The following is a 19125-nucleotide window of genomic DNA, read 5'->3' as shown; positions in this document are numbered from 1 at the left end:
TGGCTATATTATATCATATTATATTCCACTAGAAGTCTGTTCATTTTCTAATAAGAGACAGAGAGGGAGTGGATCTGGATGGGAGAAGAGGAGGAGAAAGTGGGAGTAGTAATAGGAGGGGATACTAGAATCAGACCATGTTATATGAGAAAAGAATCCATTCTTAATAAAAGGAAAACAATTTCTATGAGCAGAACCTTGATTTTCCATCTTAGCATCCTAATACTTCTATAAATTCTAGCAAGCAAGACATGTTCAAGAAATGTCCAGTAAGCCAGGTATAGCAGTGCATACCTATAATCCCACTATATGGGATGTGAAGGCAGGAGTATCAGCAGTTCAAGAACACATATAGGGCAAGTTCGAGGGCAGTCTGGACTAAGTGGAACCCTGTAGCAAAAATAAAACAAGGGAACAGAAATAACAGTCAATAAATGAAATATAATTAAGAAACACTTAATTTCTTTTATTTTCTTTTAACAACAGACAAGAAGTTTTCAAACATTTAAAGTCATCAAAAAGAACAAAAGCAACTACAATGTTTACTCATGTTTTGATTTCTTTCTATCCTTTCACTACATTAACCTGTTTACTCTGTACTTCCTTTCATGTTTTCAAGGACATCCTTATTTTACTGCTATGTTGCTTTTTGCTTTAAACTTCAACATTGGAGAAAGCAAGCCGTGGACACATCACAAATGAAAATGCCCTATCTTTGAGATGAATGGCAGAGCTGACATTATGATTGCCCTGATTCTTCCCTTGATCATCTTTTAAAGCCTCTTTATAAAGATCTTTGAAGTAACTAGGGGAGATTTCATTGACCTTGGCCACAAACTTTAGGATGGCCATCTTGTTGGTTTCAGCATATGCTTTGGGACCCCATAGGAACTCATATCGTGGAGGCTTGCTGTTGGCTACCTGCCGGCACTCCACATACTTTAGCTTCACGAAATTTTGAGTGATGAGCTTCCGGGGCTCTCCAAAGATTTGGTGCTTCTTTCCAGAATATATACCCATAGATCTTAGTGTTCTCCAGATGTCTTCTTCACCGGCACAGTTGCCATTCATGAAGATTATGCCAAGTACAGTCATCAGGAAACCAGTCTTTGGGAAGCCCTGGCCAGCACGAACCCTCCCATTGTTGGGAAGTTTCAGCTTACTGATAAGATCATACACTCGCCGGCTTGATTCGACTTCCCTCAGTTCAACTGCAAAGACATCTGCAAGTCTTTCAGCAGCTTTCCTGAGGATCTCGGGGAAGTCATCCATTTCCTCCTCATCAATAACCTGCATCATATCTTCTATTGTAGTAAGCTGCTTTGTTTTGTAGTTTTTGAGGAGGATCTGCACCAGCACAAAGACCTTTTGGGTCAGAATATCTTGGTGACTAATAGTGTGGTAATCCCTAAAAAGGTCTTCAGCATCCTCAAGATCAATAAAACTGTCATCTGATATCGAAAAGAGATCAACAGTTACTGTGGAAACTGATTTTTTTTCTGGCATCTCAGAGGTGCCACATGATTTAGGAGAGGACTCTTCTGTTGCCACTACTGTTTCCTCAGCACCTTCAGAAGCCTGAGCATAATTTCTGGCACGGTGGCGTCTCTCCCTGGCATTTAGCTTACTCTTTTGACCTCGAGGCATGATGACTAATCAAGGACAACGATAAGTACAATGGCAAGATATTAGAGATGTAGGTACCTAAGGGAGACAAAAGAAGGTAGCATGAGCAACTTTACCAGGAGGAGGCCCCCTTGTGTTTATTTCTGCTTCTAAATATTTCTATAAAAATACTGATCTAGGAACATAGAGGACTTCAAATATAACTTGCTCATATTCAGTTGAGTAAGGGAAAGTGCATTTTAGGCTGTTTATTGCTTGCTATCCTGGCCTTTATTGTGTAGGAATGGTGACAAAGATCAACAGTGGAGATCTCTTGCTTGGAGATGTGAAGATCCGGTCACTTCTCAGTGAGAATAATTACATGAACTGTTGGCAAGTCCTAGGTCTGTCTCTTCTGCTGTTTGAAGATGTCATTTCAAACTAAAATATCAACATGTCCCCGAGACCCTTATCAGCCTATCATTCCTATGAGAAAATGTAAAATAGAGACTATGTTATGTGAGACCCTCTCTGTCAAGGGAGCTTAGGTAAGGATATGTCTCTTATTCAGTGTTCTCACCTATTCGTCATTGTACTTGATACATTTTCCTTCTGATCAGTAGAAGCTGTACTCTCACATGCAAGATTTACATTCTTTTATATTGAATGCAAAGTTCTTGGATCAGCTGAAGAAGGAGAAACACAAGCTCAAGATCTGTCTGGGCTACAGACAGAGTCCATGAGTATCCTGGGAAACTTAGTGATAATCTATCTCAAAATAAAAATATAAAAGGAGGGCAACAGATAGACCTCAATGGCAGAGTGCTTCTTAGCAGGCAATGCCAGAAAACAAAGTCAAAAACAAAGTAAAAATAAAATAAAATTACCTTATAACTTCATAGATTTGACTTGCAGTCTTATCCTGAAAGACTCCATGCAGGACCTTCATATATTGAATGTATTGATGGTCCATTCACACTTTCCCTTGAGCTATGACCCTTCATTTTCCTAGAAATACTTCCTTCCTGCTAGTACTACTTAAGACTTTCTAGTAGGAGATTGTGGCCTCTTCACTCTCCAACTGTCTATCAATAAGGAATGACTTCTTTAGCTTCTGGAAATATCAATAAATTCTCATACAGTGGACATCGTAAAAACACTCAGAAAATCACTTGGCATTATTTCAACTATCATCCCAATCATGGGAGTTAATTTTTCACCTCTCCCATAATTATTGTACAGAAAAATTGGGATGCTGGAAGACGTTGGCTCCCTCGGTCCTTCCATAGGGTCTTTACATCAATTTTTGTCTGTATCTGGGATGTCTTCACACCAAATCCCTCTCATATCCCTGAGACTGTTTTTGCCAAAATTAGACCTGGTGCCTCTCAGAGATGATAACAAGAACAGGCAGTGAGCTACTGAGTCTTCTAAGAAGATAGATTTCCTTAGAACTCATGTTGAATTTCTCTTTTAATTCTGTGAAGAACATGGTACTGCTTTGGCTGAACTAAGTACCAAAATACTTTGCTCTAATATGCTCAGGTTGGTGATATTGTACAATAAGAATAGAGTACTCATGTACATTCTAGTGACACATTTGGCCTTCTAAGAATCAAATCAGGGTATTGCTTTGTATCTCTGTTTCTTCCCAATTTCTATTGTTATGATAGGCTTCTCTGCTCTAGTGAATGGGACTCCCCCTTTTTATTTGCCTTTGCTTTCTTCAGACTATAGAGCTCGCTCTCCAACTCTTAGGACTTATGAAGCCTAAGCAGAAAGGTATGGCTTGTGTGACAGTAGGACTCTTTTCTGTGATGGGCCATAAAAGAGAGTAAGGGTACCTGTCTTGTGCTTGTGCGTGCGTGTGTGTGTGTGTGTGTGTGTGTACCTGAACATGTGTGCACGTGTGAATGAGTGGAAAAGTTATGACCTCTAAGGTTTCCCTAGATTGAGAAAGGGTTGCAGAAGTATTAAGGGCCTGAACAAGATAGGAACTACACATGAAGAACAGCAGAGTGAACTAACCTGGATCCTTGGGTGTTCTCAAAAACTGAACCACCAAAAAGGAACATACATAGGCTGGACCTAGGCCTCTTACACCAGTACATTTGTAGCAGATGTACAGCTTGGTCTTCATGTGGGTCCTGAACAACTTGGGTGGGGGCTATCCCCAAAGCTGTTACCTGTCTGTAGGATATGTTCTTCTAGCTCAGCTACCTTGTCTGTCCTCAGTGGGAGAGAAGCACTTAGCTCCACAGAGACTTGATGTGCCAGGTTGAGGAGATACCCAAAGAAGGCCTCCACTCTCTCAGAGGTGAAGGAGAGGAAGGGCAGGGGAAGGACTGTGGGAGGGGGAATGAGAGGGAGACAGCTATTGATTGGGAAGTAAAGTGAATAAAATAATAAAAAATAAAAATAGTCAGTATAGTTCTTTCTATAGATTTCACTTACTAGCTCACTTGAGAAGAAACATGAGCCCTGCATACTGTTAAAGATTCTCTTGAAAGATCTGTATTACAAGAACTTCAAATCCATGAAGAAAGAAATCAAAGAAGACCACAGAAGGTGAAAAGATTTCCCATGCTCATGGATCAGTAGGATCTATATAGAGAAAATGGCCATCTTATAAAAAGCAATACACAGATTCAATGCAATTTCAATCAAAATGCCAATAGAATTCTTCACAGACATGGAAAAAGCAATTGTGTACTTCATATGAAAAAAAAAAAAAACAAAAAAACAAAACAAAAAACCAAAAACATCAGGATAGCCAAAATCATTTTGAACAATAAAAGAACTACCGGAAGAAGCACAGCCCTGACATCAAGATGTACTGCAAAACAATAGTGATATAAACCACATGGTATTGGTACAGAGACAGGTGGATCAATGGAATAGAATCAAAGAGCCAGAAATAAACCCAAACACATACAGACACCTGAAATTTGACAAAGAAGTAAAAACCATACAGTAGAAAAAGGAAAGAATCTTCAAAAAACCGGTGTTGGTCTAACTGGCATTTTACATGGAGAAGAATGCAAATTGATCCATCTTTATCACCTTGTACCACACTCAAGTCCCAGTGGATCAAGGACCTCAAAGCAAAATCAGATACACTGAATCTAATAGAAAAGAAAGTGGGAAATTGCCTTGGATGCATTGTCACAGGGGGATATTTTGTGAACAGAACACCAATGGCTAAAGCTCTAAGATCAAAAATTGGCAAATGGGACTTCATAAAACTGAAAAGCATCTGTAAGGCAACGGACACTTTGAATAAGAACAAAATGGAACCTACAGATTGGAAAAAGAGTGTGACTAACCCTATCATCTGATAGAGGGCTCATATCCAAAATATGGAACAAAATGGAACCTACAGATTGGAAAAAGAGTGTGACTACCCTATTATCTGATAGAGGGCTCATATCCAAAATGTGTAAAGAACTCAAGAATTAAGAGTCTGAAAAATAAAATCCCAAATAACCTAATTTTAAAAATGCAGTACAGAGTTAAGTAGAGAATTCAAAACAGGGGAATCTCAAATGGCCAAGATACAGTTAAAGAAATGTTCAACATTCTTTGTCATCAGGGAAATGCAATCAAAAGGACCCCTGAGATTCCTTCTTACACCCATCAGAATGGCTAAGATCAAAAATTCAAGTGATAAGACATGCAATGGAAGATGTATAGAAAGAGGAACACTCCTCAATTGCTGGTGAAATTACAAACTGGTACAACCACTCTGGAAGTAAATCTGGCATTTCCTCAGAAAAATAGAAATATTTCTACCTAAAGACCCAGCTATACTGCTCCTGGGCATATACCCAAAAGATGTTCCATGATATCACAAGGACATGTGCTCCACTATGCTTATTTCAAGCTTATTTTTTAGAAACTAGGAGCAACCCAAATGTCCCTCAACTGAAGAATGGATACAGAAAATGCGGTTCACTTACACAGTAGAATATATTCAGCTATTAAAAACAAGGACAATATGAATTTTGCAGTCAAATGGATGGAACTAGAAAATATCCTGAATGAAGTAACCCAGACCCAAAACGACATGCATGTTATGTACTCACTGGTAAGTGTATATTAGCCAAAAAGTACAGAATAACCGCAATACACCCCACAGACTGTAAGAAGTTTAATATGAAGGAAGACCCAAGTGAGGTTGTTTCAATACCACTTGGAAGGGGGAACAAAATAATCATGGGAGGTAGGAGGAGGGAGTGACTTGTCTAGGAGAGGGGAAGGGAAGCAGAAAAGGAGGGGAAGGATCAGGTATGGGTAGAGGCAGGAGAGAAGCCCATAGGACCAGAAGAATGAATGAAAATATACTGCTGTTGGGAGGGGTTGGAGGATGGGGGAACCTCTAGAAACTCCCAGAGACCTGGGATGGGGGAGAATACAAGGACTCAATGTAGGTTACTTAATTGAAATGTCCAACAGTGGGGATATGGAACCCTAAAAGTTCCATATCCTCTAATAGTTAGACAGGACCCCCTTGGGTGGGATAGGAATACCCACTCACCTTCAACTTTTTGACCCAAAATTGTTTCTGTCTGAAAGAAATATGGGGGGAAAAATTTAACAGAGGCTGAACAAATGGCCAAACAGTAACTGGCACTACTTGGGGGTCTATCCCACTGGCAGGAACCCTAGCAGGAATACAGATGCCAAGATGTGCTTGCAGATAGGGACCTAGCATGGCTGTCCTCTGAGAGGCTCTATCAGCAGCTGATTGATAAAGATGCAGATACTCACTGCTAAGCATTGGACTGAGGTAGAACATCCTATGGAAGAGATAGGAGAAGGATTGGAGTAACTGAATGGAATAGCTACTTCATAGGAAGACTAAAAGTTTCAACCAATCTGGAAACCCAAGAAAGCTCCCAGAGACTAAGCCACCAACCAAAGAACATGCAGGGACTAGTGTTAGGACCCTGGCACCTATGTATCAAATGACTGCCTTGTCTGGCCTCGGTAGGAAGGTTGTGTCTAATCCAGGACTTGATGTCATGGGTAGGAGAATGCTCATAGAAGGACTCCTTCTCAGGGGCAATGTGGAAGGGCGATGGGGGTAAGAACTCTTGGAAGGGAAAACAAGGGCATAGCTTTTGTGATTGTGTAGGTTTTAGCTCTGAGGTGATCCTAAACTGAGAACTAGGATGTGGCTTGTACTTAACTCTGAGGCTTTTAAGACTAGTAACTCTGGTATAGGATACTAGGGTTTTTGTTTGTTTGTTTGTTTGTTTTGTTTTGTTTTGTTTTGTTTTTTCTTTTAGTACTTGCATATTGAGATCAAGAGCACATCTTTTGGTGATATCTCCTTCTTGGTGTTCCAAGACTAATACGAAGTGTTGTTTTTTGAGAGTGTTACAATAAAGGTGAGGATAAAACTGGCTGAAGGGAATTGGGTGGGAGACTGATGAGGGAATGTGCAGGATAGAGAAAGACTGGGAGAAGAATTTTATATATTGAGTGGAAGGTGATTATATATAGGGGAAGAAAGAGGGAGAGAGAGAGGGAAGGACGGAGGGGTGGGTGCAGTGGGTAAAAGGTATCAGGAGAAGCAAGGAAAGAAGTGGGGGAAATCAAGGGGTAAAAGAGGAGAAAAGAGAAAGGGAGAGGGAATGGGGCAAAAAGGAAGTAGGCAAGAGAGAAGTAGAAGAGAGGAGGGAGGAAAGAGGTATAATAGAAAAGAGAGAAGGCAGAGGGAAGGTGGTGGAAGGCATTGGGGAGCAAAGTGGACCTAGGAAGGGAGTGGGAGACAGGAGGGGAGGAGACCACACGAGGAAACAGGAATAGAAGGAGGGAGAATAGAAAACCTAGGACATAAGCACAGGGGCAGGGGGAGAAGCAAGAGGAGGAAGCTGCAGAGGGTGTGGGACAGAAAGAGTTTGGAATATAGGAGGGGATGTTAAAAGAAGGAGTACAAGAAATTGGTGAAGAACAGGGATGGGGTGAGGAAGGAAGAGGGGAGGGGAAAGGTTAAGAAATGAGGAAGCTGGAGGGGGAGAGAAGGGAAAGAATGGAGGAAGGAGCAGTGAGTAAACAAGGGGCAGAGGACAGGAGGATAAGTACTGTGTGAGTAGAGGGAGAGGGGAAGGAATCATAGAGAAGAGAAAGGCAGTGAGAGTGCTAATAAAGTCAGGAATGTGTTAGTGGGTAAAAAGTACTAGGGGAAAAAAGAGAGAAGGGCAGACAGGATGGAGGGAATATAGGAAGGGGAGGGAAGGGGAGAATAGGGGAAAGAACCTGGGTAAAAAGAAAGGAGAGATGAGGAAAGATAAAAGTATGGGAGGAAGGGGGAAAGGAGGATAAGGAAGGGGAAGAGAGGTGCCACAGTGCCCAGAGCTGATCCAGTGCCACAGCACTCCATACTCAAATAACAACAGGAGAGAGCAAGCCTCCCTGGAGTGCCAACACAAGGAGGGAAACTACAACCTAGAAAAAGCAAAACATAATCTTCTTTCAACAATAACTATTCCTTAATATCTCTTAACATCAATGGACTCAACTCCCCAATTTAAAAAAAAAATAGACTAACATACTTGATATGTAAACAGGACCCAGCATTTTGCTGCATAAGGGAAATGCATCTTAATGTCAAAGACAAACACTACTTCAGAGTAAAGGGCTGGAAAATAATTTCCAAACAAATGGTCCCAAGAAACAAGATGGAGTAACAATTCTAATATAGGATAAAATGGACTTCCAACCTAAAGTCATCAAAAAGAAAAATGAAGGACACTTCATACTTAAAGAAAAAAATCTACCAAGAACTCTCAATTCTGAACATCTATGCTCCAAATGCAAGGGTACCCACATTTATAAAAGAAACTTTACTAAAGTTCAAAGCACATATCACACCTCACAAAATAATAGTGAGAAACTTCAATACCCCACTTTCATCAATGGACAGATCATGGAAACAGAAAATAAACAGAGACACAGTGAAACTAACAAAAGTTATGGACCAAATGGATTTAACAGATATCTATAGAGCAGTTCATCCTGAATCAAAAGAATATACCTTCTTCTCAGCACCTCATGCTACTTTCTCAAAAAAACTGACCATATAATCTGTCACAAAACAGACCTCAACAGATATAAGAAGACTGAAATAATCCCATGTACCCTATCACATCACCACAGATTAAGGTTGTTCTTCAGTAAAAGTAAAACAGAAAGCCCACATACACATGGAAGCTGAACTACTCACTGATAACTTGGTCAAGGAAGAAATAAATACAGATATTAATTTTTTTAAAATTTAATGAAAATGAAGGTAAAGCATACCCAAACTTATGGGACACAATGAAAGGAGTGCTAAGAAGAAAACTCATAGCTCTGAGTGCCACCAAAAAGAAACTGGAAAGAAATACACTAGCACCTTAACAGTACACCTGAAAACTCTAGAACAAAAAGAAGCAAATACACCCAAGACGAGTAGACAGCAGAAAATTATCAAACCCAGAGCTGAAAGCAACCAAGTAGAAACAAAAAGAACTATACAAAGAATCATAGATAAACCCTTAACCAGACTAAGCAGAGGGCACAGAAAAAAGTATCCAAATTGGCAAAATCAGAAATGAAATGGGAGATATAACAACAGAAACTGAAGAAACTAAAAAAAAAAAAAAAAACAAAAAAAAAAAAACAAAAAAAACAAAAAACAAAAACAAAAACAAAAAACAAAAAAATACAAAAACCTAGGATCATCAAATCCTATTACAAAAGCCTATACACAACAAAACTAGAGATGTGGATAAAATGGACAATTTTCTAGACAGATTCCCAAGTACCAAAGTTAAATCAGGATCAGATAAACCATCTAAACAGTTCCACAACACCTACAGAAATAATAGTACTCATTAAAAGTCTCCCAGCCAGAAAAAGCACAGGAGCAAATGAGTATAGTGTAGAATTCTATCAGATCTTCAAAGAAGACCTAATACCAATACTCTTCAAACATTCCACAAAACAGAAACAGAAGGAACACTACCCAATTCGTTCTATGAAGCCACAATTAAGCTTACAACTAATCCACACAAAGACTCAACAATAAGAGAACTTCAGACCAATTTCCATTATGAATATCGATGCAAAAATACTTAATAAAATTCTCATAAACTGAATCCAAAAACACATAAAATAGATTATTCACCATGCTCAAGTAGGCTTCACCCCAAGGATGTAGGGATGGTTTAATATATGAAATCCATCTACATAATCCACTCCATAAACAAACTCAAAGAAAAAAAAGCAACATGATAATTTCATTAGATACTGAAAAAGCATTTGGCAAAATTCAGCATCCCTTCATGGTAAAAGTCTTGAAAAGATCAGGAATTCAAGGCCCATACCTAAACATACTAAAAGCAATATACGGCAAACCAGTAGCCAACATCAAAGTAAATGGAGAGAAACTTGAAGCATTCCCACTGAAATGGGGGACTAAGCAAGGCTGCCTATGTTCTCCCTCTCTATTCAATATAGTGTTTGAAATTCTAGCTAGAGGAATTAAATAACAAAAGTAGGTCAAAGGGATACAAATTTGAAAGAAGAAGTCAAAATATCACTATTTACAGGTTATATGATAGTATACTTGAGTGACCCCAAAAACTAAACCAGAGAACTCCTAAAGCTGATAAACAACTTTAGCAACTTGGCTGGATATAAAATTAACTCAAACAAATCAGTAGCCTTCCTATACTCATAGGAAAAACAGGCTGAGAAAGAAATTAGGGGAATGACACCCTTCACAATAGTCACAAATAATATAAAATACCTTGGTGTGACTCTAACTAAGGAAGTAAAAGATCTGTATGAAAAGAACTTCAAGTCTCTGAAGAAAGAAATCGAAGATCTCTGAAGATGGAAAGATCTCCCATGCTCATGGATTGTCAGGATTAATATAGTAAAAATGGCTATCTTGCAGAAAACAATCCACAGATTCAATGCAATCCCCATCAAAATTGCAATTCAATTCTTCATAGAGTTAGAAATAGCAATTATCAAATTCATTTGGAATAAAAAAACAGGATAGCAAAAAATATTTTCAACAATGAAAGAACATATGGGGTAATTATCATCCCTAACCTCTTGCATTACTACAGTGAAATTGTGATAAAAACTGTGTGGTATTGGTCCCATGGCATGCAGGTAGATCAATGGAATAGAATTAAAGACCCAGAAATTAACCCACACATCTACGGCCACTTGATCTTTGACAAAGAAGCTAAAACTGTCCAGTAGAAAAAAGACAGCATTTTTGACAAATGCTGCTGGTTCAACTGGTGGTCAGCATGTAGAAGAATGCAAATTGATCCATTCTTATCTCCCTGTACAAAGCTCAAGTCCAAATGGATCAAGGACCTCCACATAAAATCAGATACACTGAATCTAACAAAAGAAAATGGGGGAAATCTCAAACACGTGGGCACAGGAAAAATGTTCCTATACACAACACCAATGGCTTGTACTCTAAGATCAAGAATTGACAAATGGGACTTCATAAAATTTCAAAGCTTCTGTAAGGCAAAGGACACTGGCAATAGGACAAAATTGGAACCAATAATTGGGAAAAGATCTTTACCTATCCCACATCAAACAGAGGGCTAATATCCAATATATACAGAGAACTCAAGAAGTTAGACCCCAGAGAATCAAATCACCCTATTAAAAATGGGTTACAGAGCTAAACAAAGAATTCTCAACTGAGGAAATTCAAATGGTTAAGAAACATCTAAAGAAATGTTCAACATCCTTAGTCATCCAGGAAATGCAAATCAAAACAAACCTGAGATTCCACCCCACTCCAGTCATAATGGCTAAATGAAAAACTCAGGTGACAGCAGATGCTGGTGAGGATATGGAAAAAGAGGAATGCTCCTCTATTGCTCGTGTGATTGCAAGGCTGTTACGACCATTTTGGAAATCAGTCTGGTGGTTCCTCAGAAAATTGGACATAGTACTACCTGAGGACCCAGCTATACCCCTCATGGGCATATATCCAGAAGATGCTCCAAGATGAAATAAGGTCACATGTTCCACTATGTTCATAGCAGCCTTATTTATAATAACCAGAAGCTGGAAACAACCCATATATCCCTCAACAGAAGAATGGATACAGAAAATGTGGTACATTTACATAATGGAATACTACTCAGCTATTAAAAACAATGACTACATGAAGTTCACAGGCAAATGGATGGAAATTGAGACTATCATCCCAAGTGAGATGACTCAGACACAAAGGAATAAACATGGTATGGTACTCGCTGATAAGTGGATATTAGCCCAAAAGTCCGGAATATTCAAGATTCAATTAACAGACCATAGGAAGCCTAAGAAGAAGAATGACCAAAATATGGATGCTTCAGTGCTTCTTACAATGGAGGAAATATGAAGACAAAGTGTGGAGCAGAGACTGAAAGAAAGACCATCCAGAGACTGCCCCACCTGAGGATCCATCCTAGATACAGCCACCAAACCCAGACAGTATTGTGGAAGTGCATGCTGACAGGAGCCTGTCTCCTGAGAGGATCTGGCAGAACCTGACAAATACAGAGGATGATGCTCGAAGCCAACCATTGGAGTGAGCTCAGGGTCTTATATGAAAGACTTGAAGAAGGGACTGAAGGAGCTGAGGAAGTTTGCAGCCCCATGCAGGGAACAACAGTGTCAGCAAGCTAGGCCCCCAGAGCTCCGGGGAACTGGACCAACAACCAAAGAATACATATGGAGGGTCCCATGGTGCTGGCCACATATGTGGCAGAGGATGGCATGGTTGGACATCAGTGGGAAGAGAAGTCCTTGGGCTTGAGAGTGTTTGGTGCCCTAGTGTAGGGTAATGCCAGGGCAGGAACTCTGGAGTGTGTGTGTGGCAGGGGCTCCCCTATTGAGGCATGGGGAGAGGAAATAGGATAGAGGGTTTCTGAAGGGGAGATCTGGAAAGGGGAAATTATTTGAAATGTAAATAAAGAAAATATCCAAGGGAGGGGGTAAGAAAGAGCAAGACTGGAATTGAAACTCTTCCATGAAATAAAATACTAATTACAAACATTTAGAAAAAAAAAAAGAAGTGGAAGAGAAAGGTGGTAAAAGTGGTAATGAAATCAGGGACAAACGGGAGAGGAAAGGGAGAATGGAGGGAAGAGGAAGTAAGAGAGAACAGGGAAATGCAGGGGAGAAAATAAAAAAGAGGTCATGAGGCAGGGCGAGAGAACAGGGAAAAGAGGGGAAAATGAGTCAAAGGAGAGGAGTAGCTGGAAGGGTGGTGCAGAGGGAAAAAGAAAAGGGAAGGGAAGGAGAGAGTTAGAGCAGGAAAAGTAAGGATGAAGGGGATAAGGAAAGGCAAAGAGTAAGAACAGGGATGAAAGTGGTAGAGAAGAGAAGGAAGGGAGGATGGAATGGAGAGAGAAGTTAAAGGGTAAATGAGGAAAGGGAGGGGGTAAGAGGAAAGGGAACAAGGAGGGAGAAAGAAGGTGGCAGAAAGAAGGTGGGAAATTGGAAAAGATGAGAAGAGGGAAAGGGATAAAGTGGGAGAAAGGAAACACAGAAAGAAGAAAGGAAAGAAGGGAGTGGGGAAGGGAAGAACAGCAAAAGGGAGAAGGAAAACCAAAAAAAGAAGAGGTATAAGGAAGGAGCAGAGCTAGGGTGGGGATAGAAGCAGAAGGAAAGGAGGGGAGAACAGTGGGTGAGAAAGGGAAGAAGAAGCAGGAAATTTTGAGGTAAGAGTAGTCAACAAGGAGAGGTGAAACAAAAAGAATGGAGGTGAGAAGGAAGAAAAACAAAAAGGGATATGGAGTGGAAAAGAGGGAAAGGTGGAGGTAAAGGGAAAAAGAGACAAATGTTTAAGGTGGAGGAAGAAAGGAGAACCTGAATGAAAAATGAGGTTGATGATAGAGAGGAAGGAGTAGAAAGGGAATGCAGTGATGGAGGGAGGGAGGAGGAGTGGAGGGGGAAGGGAGGGGGAAGAGTGAAAGGAGTGGCAATAGGGAAAGGGAGATGTGAGAAGGAAAGAGGCACAGGAAGGAAAAATGAGAGGGAGAAGAGAAGAAAAACTGAGAAGAGGAGGAAATGTTGGAGGGTGAAAAGGAGGAGGGTAGAGAGAAGAGAAATATGGTGGGAGGGTAGAGAGAAGAGTGGGTGGAGAGATGGTAGGAAGAACAGAAGAGAAGATGAAGTGGGAGAGAAGATGAAGAATGGGAGAGAGGAGGGAAGAAAACAGGGAGGAGGAGAGGGGTTAAGGCAAATGAGGAAAAGGAATGGGAAGGAGAGAGAAGAGGGGAGAAGGGAGGGCCAAAAGGAGGAAGAAGCAAAGAGATGAACAGAGGAGTCTAGGGAGTGAAGCTGCTGTGGTAATGGAGGAAAGAAAGAATGGAAATGAAAGGTGTAAGGGAGGGTGGAGGGACTACAAAAGGGAAGGAACAAAGGGGGGGCAAAAGAGAAAGGAAGAAGAGTTATTACACAGAGACAGTGAGGAGGGGCAGATGGAAAAGAGACTGGAGGCAAAGGAAGGGGAATAGAGAAGAATACAAGGAGGTGGAAGCTTGATCAGTTGAAGGAAGAGAGAGAGGAGAAGAAGGATAAATGATTGGAGAGAGAATGGGAAGGTTAGGAGGAGGAGAAAGAGGTAAAGAAGGAGGGGTAAGAGGGAAGAGAGGAGGAGAAAATAAGGAAGGGATGGAGAAGGGAAGGGGTGAGAAAAGTAGAAACAATAGGGAAGGAGATGCGGAGCGGAAATGGGAAAAGAGAGAAGGGAGAAGGAAATGAAGGTATGTTAAGAAGGATAAGAGATGGTGGAACCTGGAAAGGATGAGGGAAGAGAAGGGAGAGTGAAGTGATAAGAGGGATAGTGGGAAGTAGAGGAGGAGAAAGGGAAAGGGAGGAGGGGTAAGAAGAAGAGGGAGAAGAACATAGAGAAGAAAGGGAAAACAGAAGGGATGGAAGAGGGAAGGATATATAGGAAACTGAATGATAATTGCATGGGTGCATAGTGGGAGAAATAGGCAAGAAAATGAGAGGTGGAAGGAGAAAGATGACTTAGGAGAGATAAGAAAAGCTGGAGCAGACAGGAATTGTGAATAGCCAGTAGTGAAGGATCTGGTAAAAGGAGGGGTTTGTTTGAAAGATTGGGGAGCTGGAAAAGAAGATGTAGGCAGGATGTTGGATGGGGAAGAAAGGAGAAAAGGTGGGAGGGAAGGAGAGGATAGTATAAGGAAAGAACATAGAGGCAGAGTCAGGAGTGAGATGATTAGGATAGAGAGAGTACCCCTATTGATGAGGAAGACCTCTTCTTAGCTGAGCACAAAGGTTAGCTTGAGGGCAGGTGTGGGGGTGGGGCAGGGAGACAAGGAGGATTCCCTTCCTAACATCCAGAGGCAGCACCAAAGGTACAGGGAACTTCTGTGAGAAGGCCTGAGAGATATGAACAAAGACTGGTGACACCATCTGCCATTTCTTGGACCCCAGGGTGGGAGAGGAGCACTTTTCTTGGGATGTTAGTCTGAGAAAAAAGATGCTCTTTTTTTTTTTTTTTTCCCCTCGTTTTTTGAGACACGGTTTCTCTGTGTTGCTCTGGCTTTCCTGGAACTCACTCTGTAGACCAGGCTGTTCTTGAAATCAGAAATCTGCCTGCCTCTGCCTCCCGAGTGCTGGGATTAAAGGAGTGCGCCGCTTACCGGGTTTTGTTCACCAGCACCACATTCACACCCACTCTCATTTACCTCCTCACCTTGACTCTCGTGGATTCTTAGCCTTGTTTCTTGCTTCAGCTAGGGTAGAAACCAGCCTTGAACGGAGCTCGTTCTGGTGTCGCCTTACTTTCACCGGATTCCAAAGCCTTAACAAGGAAATGACCACACACACAAAGACCAATGAAAGCATCCTGGAGAGAGGGCCACACCTCTTGCTCCTCCCCTGGCACGGGGAGCTCAGCCTAGCAGAGCTCTTCTTTGGGTACATTGTAGCATTTTGGGCCAAGCTCTCAGACATTCCAGGTTGCTGCAAGATTTTTCGTCTCTGAGAGCTTTCTCATAGAAGTTGGCCTGAAAGCACCTCTTCATCCATAAGAAAACTTGAAGGAAAATATGCAGTAAACGGCACAGTGTTTTCAGGCCACAATTTTCCTGGTCCATATCATGGTTGCCATCTCTTAAGAGATTTCATGACGAATGCCACATTTCATACAAACTTGTTAAATGTGCCTTCAAATATTAGAAAAAGTAGTCATGTGTCTTCAAAGTTATGGCTGTGCCCAAGTAAATTAACAAAACAGAGAACATAGAATAGGAGGCAGCTTTCTGAGAAAATACATACTGCTGGTGTATTCCATATTTTTTATCACATAGACTAAGTTTGTATGCTACTGCTGAAAGATTATATATAAATTTATAAAGACTATGTGTGTGTGTGTGCATGTGGACCTGCATGTGTGCTTATACATGTGTGCTCCTGTGTGTGTGTGTGTGTGTGTGTGTGTGTGTGTGTGCCCAACCCCCACTCTGCACTTGCTGCTCAGACAATGAACTTTAGAATCACCATTTTCTTTTTTCTTTTCACCATGTGTGTCCTAGTGATTTAACTCAGGTCCTCAAGCTTAGCAAGCAGCAAGATCCTTTACCCCCTAAGCCATCAAGTTATTTCAGTTCTGAAATATTTAAAAACTGCAGGCAAAGAATTGAAATACAAGAGTTTACATATCACAATCATTTGAATACTTGAAAAGTGGTTTTCCATCTTCCTAATGCTGCTACACTTTAATACAGTTCCTCGTGTTGCAGTGGCACCTAACCATAAAATTATTTTTGTTGCCACTTCATGGCTTCTGAAAAAAAGTATGCATGTCAGTGATTGTTGAATTCTGCAATTTTGGTTTTCGTTACTTCCCAGTTCTTGCAGTCTCTCTCACTGTTTTCACGAACTAGAAGATTTATGTAATCCTGTATTTTTAAAGACAATTTTATCATGAGATAATGTTAGAGTTACATATAGCTGTGAGAAGCAATACAAAAGGAGCTTCTGAGCCCTTTACCTAGGTTCCTTGAATGATAGTATCTTGCAAATAAAAAACAGAAAATTTAATTTGTTCATTTTTTGATGTGTTATTTCAATGTGGACTGTATCTATCTTTTCTTTTTTCTTTAAAGTTAGTTAAGTTCTGAACTTCAAGCATATAAACATGTTATCTTGAATACAGAAGCACAATTTAGTAGTTTAGTTATGAAGATAATATGCTATATTGCTTGTAGCAGTATATTTAATATATTAATAATATCAATGTGTTATAGAAATAAAGCCCAAGACTGTAAATTTGTGACACATCAGCTCAAGTGGATGAAGAAAGATATCTCCATTTGTAAGAAAGGATTTTGTTTCTCAGCTGTTGATTTTAATTTATTAGTATGCACTCAATGTGATGAGTTTTCAAAATGAGATTTTGCTTTCACATTATTCTAGTGAGACATTTATAATTAATGCTACAAGAAAATTACACTGGGATAATATTTAGTCAGTTTTCGTCAATAGGAAACACGACCATAATAATAGATGATGGAAAAAACAACACAAGATCACTTTAGAATAAATAGGTTAAATGTTAATTTTCTTACAATTAAATTTTGTTGGATGAAGTTGTATTTAGGCAGCATGCTCATTTTTGTTCAAACTCACTGTTTCATTGTAGTATAGCTATTATTCATTTATAACCACTCATTTGTATTTTAAAATAAAGTTATTGCTTAAAAACACAAACCAAGTTCACTATTTTAAAGTAATTCATCAAGTTTTACTTTCCAAAATTATGCTGGGCTTGTAATAGAGAAGAATCATTGTTTTACAAAATGTAAATGACATTCAAAGAGAATTCACTTTAACATTAAATGAAAATGAGAAAGATAATAACATCTGAATGAGGACATCTTGTGCTTCTTTAATTGATAATCATCTTAGTAGATTAGAGTTATTCTCATCAAATGCATTGATTGCCATTTTGCTTTTATTTGAGTGTCATTTCCCTATGGAAAGAGGTTAAGGTAAACCATAGCACAATATTGGGCACAATTTCTTCTTCTTCTTCTTCTTCTTCTTCTTCTTCTTCTTCTTCTTCTTCTTCTTCTTCTTCTTCTTCTTCTTCTTCTTCTTCTTCTTTCTTCCGTTTTTGATAGATATTTTCTTTTTTATTAGTTTTTATTTTATTTTTTATTAAAAAACAATATTATTAGGTATTTTCTTCATTTTCATTTCAAATGCTATCCTGAAAGTCCCCTATACCCTCTCCCTGCCCTGCTCCCCAACCTACCCACTCCCAATTCCTAGCCCTGGCATTCCCCTGTACTCAGGCATATAATCTTTGAAAGGCCAAGGGCCTCTCCTCCCATTGATGGCCTACTAGGCCATCCTCTGCTACATATTCAACTAAAGAAACAAGTGTGTGTGTGGGGGGTGGGGGGGGGTACTGGTTAGTTCATATTGTTGTTCCTCCTATGGGGTTGCAGAACACTTTAGATCCTTGAGTACTTTCTCTAGCTTCTTCATTGGGGGCCTTGTGTTCCAGTCAATAGATGACTGTGGGCTTCCACTTCTGTATTTAACAGGCACTGGCATAGTCTCACAAGAAAAAGTTATATCAGGGTCCAGTCAGCAAAATCTTGCTGGCGTATGCAATATTCTGGGTTTGGTGGTTGTTTGTGGGATGGATCCCCAGGTGGAGCAGACTCTGGATGGTACTTCCTTCCATCTCAGCTACAGTCTCAGCTCAGAAATTTATCTCTGTAAATCCTTCCATGGGTATTTTGTTCCCCATTCTAAGAAGGAGCAAAGTATCCACACTTCAGTCTTCCTTCTTGAGTTTCATATGTTTTGCAAATTGAATTTTAGGTATTCTAAGTCTCCAGGATAATATCTATTTTTCAGCGAGTGCATATCATGTGTGATCTTTTGTGACTGGGTTACCTCACTTGGGATGATATCCTCCAGACCCATCCATTTGCCTAAGAATTTCATGTATTCATTTTCTAATACCTGAGTAGTACTCCATTGTGTAAATGTACCACATTTTCTGTATCCATTCCTCTGTTGTGGGACATCTGGATTATTTCCAGCTTCTGGATATTATAAATAAGGCTGCTATTAACATAGTGGAGCATGTGTCTTTATTACAAGTTGGAACATCTTCTGGGTATATGCCCAGGAGAGGTATTGCTGGATCTTCCAGTAGTACTATGTTCAGATTTCTAAGGAACCACCAGACTGATTTCCAGAGTGGTTGTACCAGCTTGCCATCCCACCAGCAATAGAGGGGTGTTCCTCTTTCTCCATATCCTTACCAGCATCTACTGTCTCCTGAATTTTTGATCTTAGCCATTCTGAATTGTGTGAGTTGGAATCTCAGGGTTGTTTTGATTTGCATTTCCCTGATGATTAAGGATGTTGAACATTTTTTCAGGTGCTTCTCAGCCATTCGGTATTCCTCAGTTGAGAATTCTTTGTTTAGCTCTGTACCCA

General features: G+C 40.1%; 1 protein-coding gene across 2 annotated transcripts; it reads right to left on the bottom strand.

The window, feature by feature from the left end:
* Nucleotides 1-654: 654 nt before the first annotated feature.
* On the bottom strand, nt 655-15434 carry Gm44 (predicted gene 44). 2 transcript variants are annotated; one of them, XM_006527928.2, is made up of 2 exons: nt 15356-15434; nt 655-1704 (listed from the first exon to the last, which is right to left on the bottom strand). In XM_006527928.2, the coding sequence occupies exon 2, from the start codon at nt 1645-1647 to the stop codon at nt 655-657; it is 993 nt and encodes a 330-aa protein (XP_006527991.1). In that variant the 5' UTR covers nt 1648-1704; nt 15356-15434. The 2 variants fall into 2 exon arrangements, with proteins under 2 accessions (XP_006527991.1, NP_001094920.1); NM_001101450.1 differs by lacking the exon at nt 15356-15434 and having other exon boundaries at nt 655-1647.
* Nucleotides 15435-19125: the final 3691 nt, after the last annotated feature.

Source organism: Mus musculus, chromosome X (assembly GCF_000001635.26).
Source record: "Mus musculus strain C57BL/6J chromosome X, GRCm38.p6 C57BL/6J".
Lineage (NCBI taxonomy): Eukaryota > Metazoa > Chordata > Mammalia > Rodentia > Muridae > Mus > Mus musculus.
Note: the sequence above shows the minus strand (reverse complement) of the source record. Positions and strands in the feature narration are given on the sequence as shown.